The sequence below is a fragment of the Acomys russatus genome, chromosome 11 (assembly GCF_903995435.1).
Source record: "Acomys russatus chromosome 11, mAcoRus1.1, whole genome shotgun sequence".
Lineage (NCBI taxonomy): Eukaryota > Metazoa > Chordata > Mammalia > Rodentia > Muridae > Acomys > Acomys russatus.
The window spans coordinates 48,652,645-48,653,971 of record NC_067147.1 but is presented as its reverse complement, the minus strand read 5'-3'; the positions used below and the strand labels follow the sequence as shown (position 1 = coordinate 48,653,971).

Below are 1,327 nucleotides of genomic sequence, written 5' to 3'. Positions count from 1 at the left end.
TAAGCTTGAGGCAGAAAAGAGAATACACAGGCAGGCTGGCCCTGTTGGAAATGGTTGGTGTGAAATGAAGTCAAGTAGACAGAGGGACTAGGTTGGTATTCAGATTTTGTGGCCTGGCCCAAGCCCAGAGCATGGTGGTAGATCGGGCTGCATTGAGAGGTTGGATGGGGCATGAGGAGGGGCTTTGGTTTGCGGTCAGGCAGGGCAGATCCTGGTAGAAGCCTAGAGGTTAGTTATGGGATAGGCAAGGTTTGCCAGACTAGGCTGGGGCACTGGATGAGGGAAAAAATCTAGATCTGGTAGGTTGTGGAGGGTGAGTGGAGGAGAAGGCCACACAGACTTGCTAGACTAGACTCTGGAGAAGAATATGAAGGATCTCCAAGATGGAAGTTTTTATATCTGCAGAAAATGCAACCAAAAAACAAAGCATTACAGCCCTTGACCCCATCACCTGGCAAAGAATAACTATTCTCTCCACATCCTCTACAAGCCATGACTCTTCGTTTTTGATGTTTCCCATAGGTCAGTTCCACCTAGAAGGCAAGGTGCACAGGGTTCCATTTGCAGTGACCATCTAATAACATGATGCTCTTCACCCTTAAAGTGCTGTCATTCTTCTCTGGGCCAGGTGATAGCTAAAGGTCTTATTTGGAATATGCTGAATTTTGAGGTATTCCCTAAACTGTTGGCCTTTTCCATAATTCAGTATTTTTCTTTCTTTTTTTTTTTTAACACATAAAACTGCACAAACGTTTATTGAGGGAGGGGGCGTCAGTCCTTCTTGGCCGCAGCCTTCCTCATGGCTGCCAGTACATTGCTAAGCTCCTCCCGCTTCCTCTTGGCCCAGATGTGCGTGCCCACCCGCTTCTTGATGAACTTGAGCGCGCGCTTGTCCTTGGACACCTTGAGCAGCTCCATGGCGCGCCGCTCGCAGGGCGCGAAGCTGCACACCTCCCTGATCATGTCCCGCACGAACTTGGTGTGCTTGGTGAGGCGCCCGCGGCGCCGGCTGTGCCTGGGCTTGCTGACGTTCTTCGTCACTTTGTGGCCCTTGTTGAGGCCCACGGCCATGGGGTAGCGCAGGGCCATGGCTGCTGCTCTCCCATGGCGGCCGCGACAGGAAGCTCAGTATTTTTCAATACTGTTGTTTTTCACAAGATGAATTCACTCAACATTTCTATCAAAACATGGCCACCGATAGCTCACTATGAACCAGGCATAGTTCTGAAAAATATAGATGTTTGCCTCATTTCTCCTATTCTCAGTTTAGTAACTCACTATGATCAGTTTGTGAATCTATTAGTATTGAACAGAAGGTTCCAATTGT

General features: G+C 48.8%; 1 protein-coding gene across 1 annotated transcript; it reads right to left on the bottom strand.

Annotated features, from left to right (window-relative positions):
* Positions 1-748: 748 nt before the first annotated feature.
* On the bottom strand, positions 749-1,119 carry LOC127195194 (60S ribosomal protein L36-like). The gene has a single exon (XM_051152601.1). It carries the CDS (start codon positions 1,087-1,089, stop codon positions 772-774), a length of 318 nt encoding a protein of 105 aa, XP_051008558.1. The 5' UTR covers positions 1,090-1,119; the 3' UTR covers positions 749-771.
* Positions 1,120-1,327: the final 208 nt, after the last annotated feature.

What these genes read in the sequence shown, in the direction of transcription:
- LOC127195194 (XM_051152601.1), bottom strand. Translation starts at nt 1,089, where the DNA reads ATGGCCCTGCGCTACCCCATGGCCGTGGGCCTCAACAAGGGCCACAAA.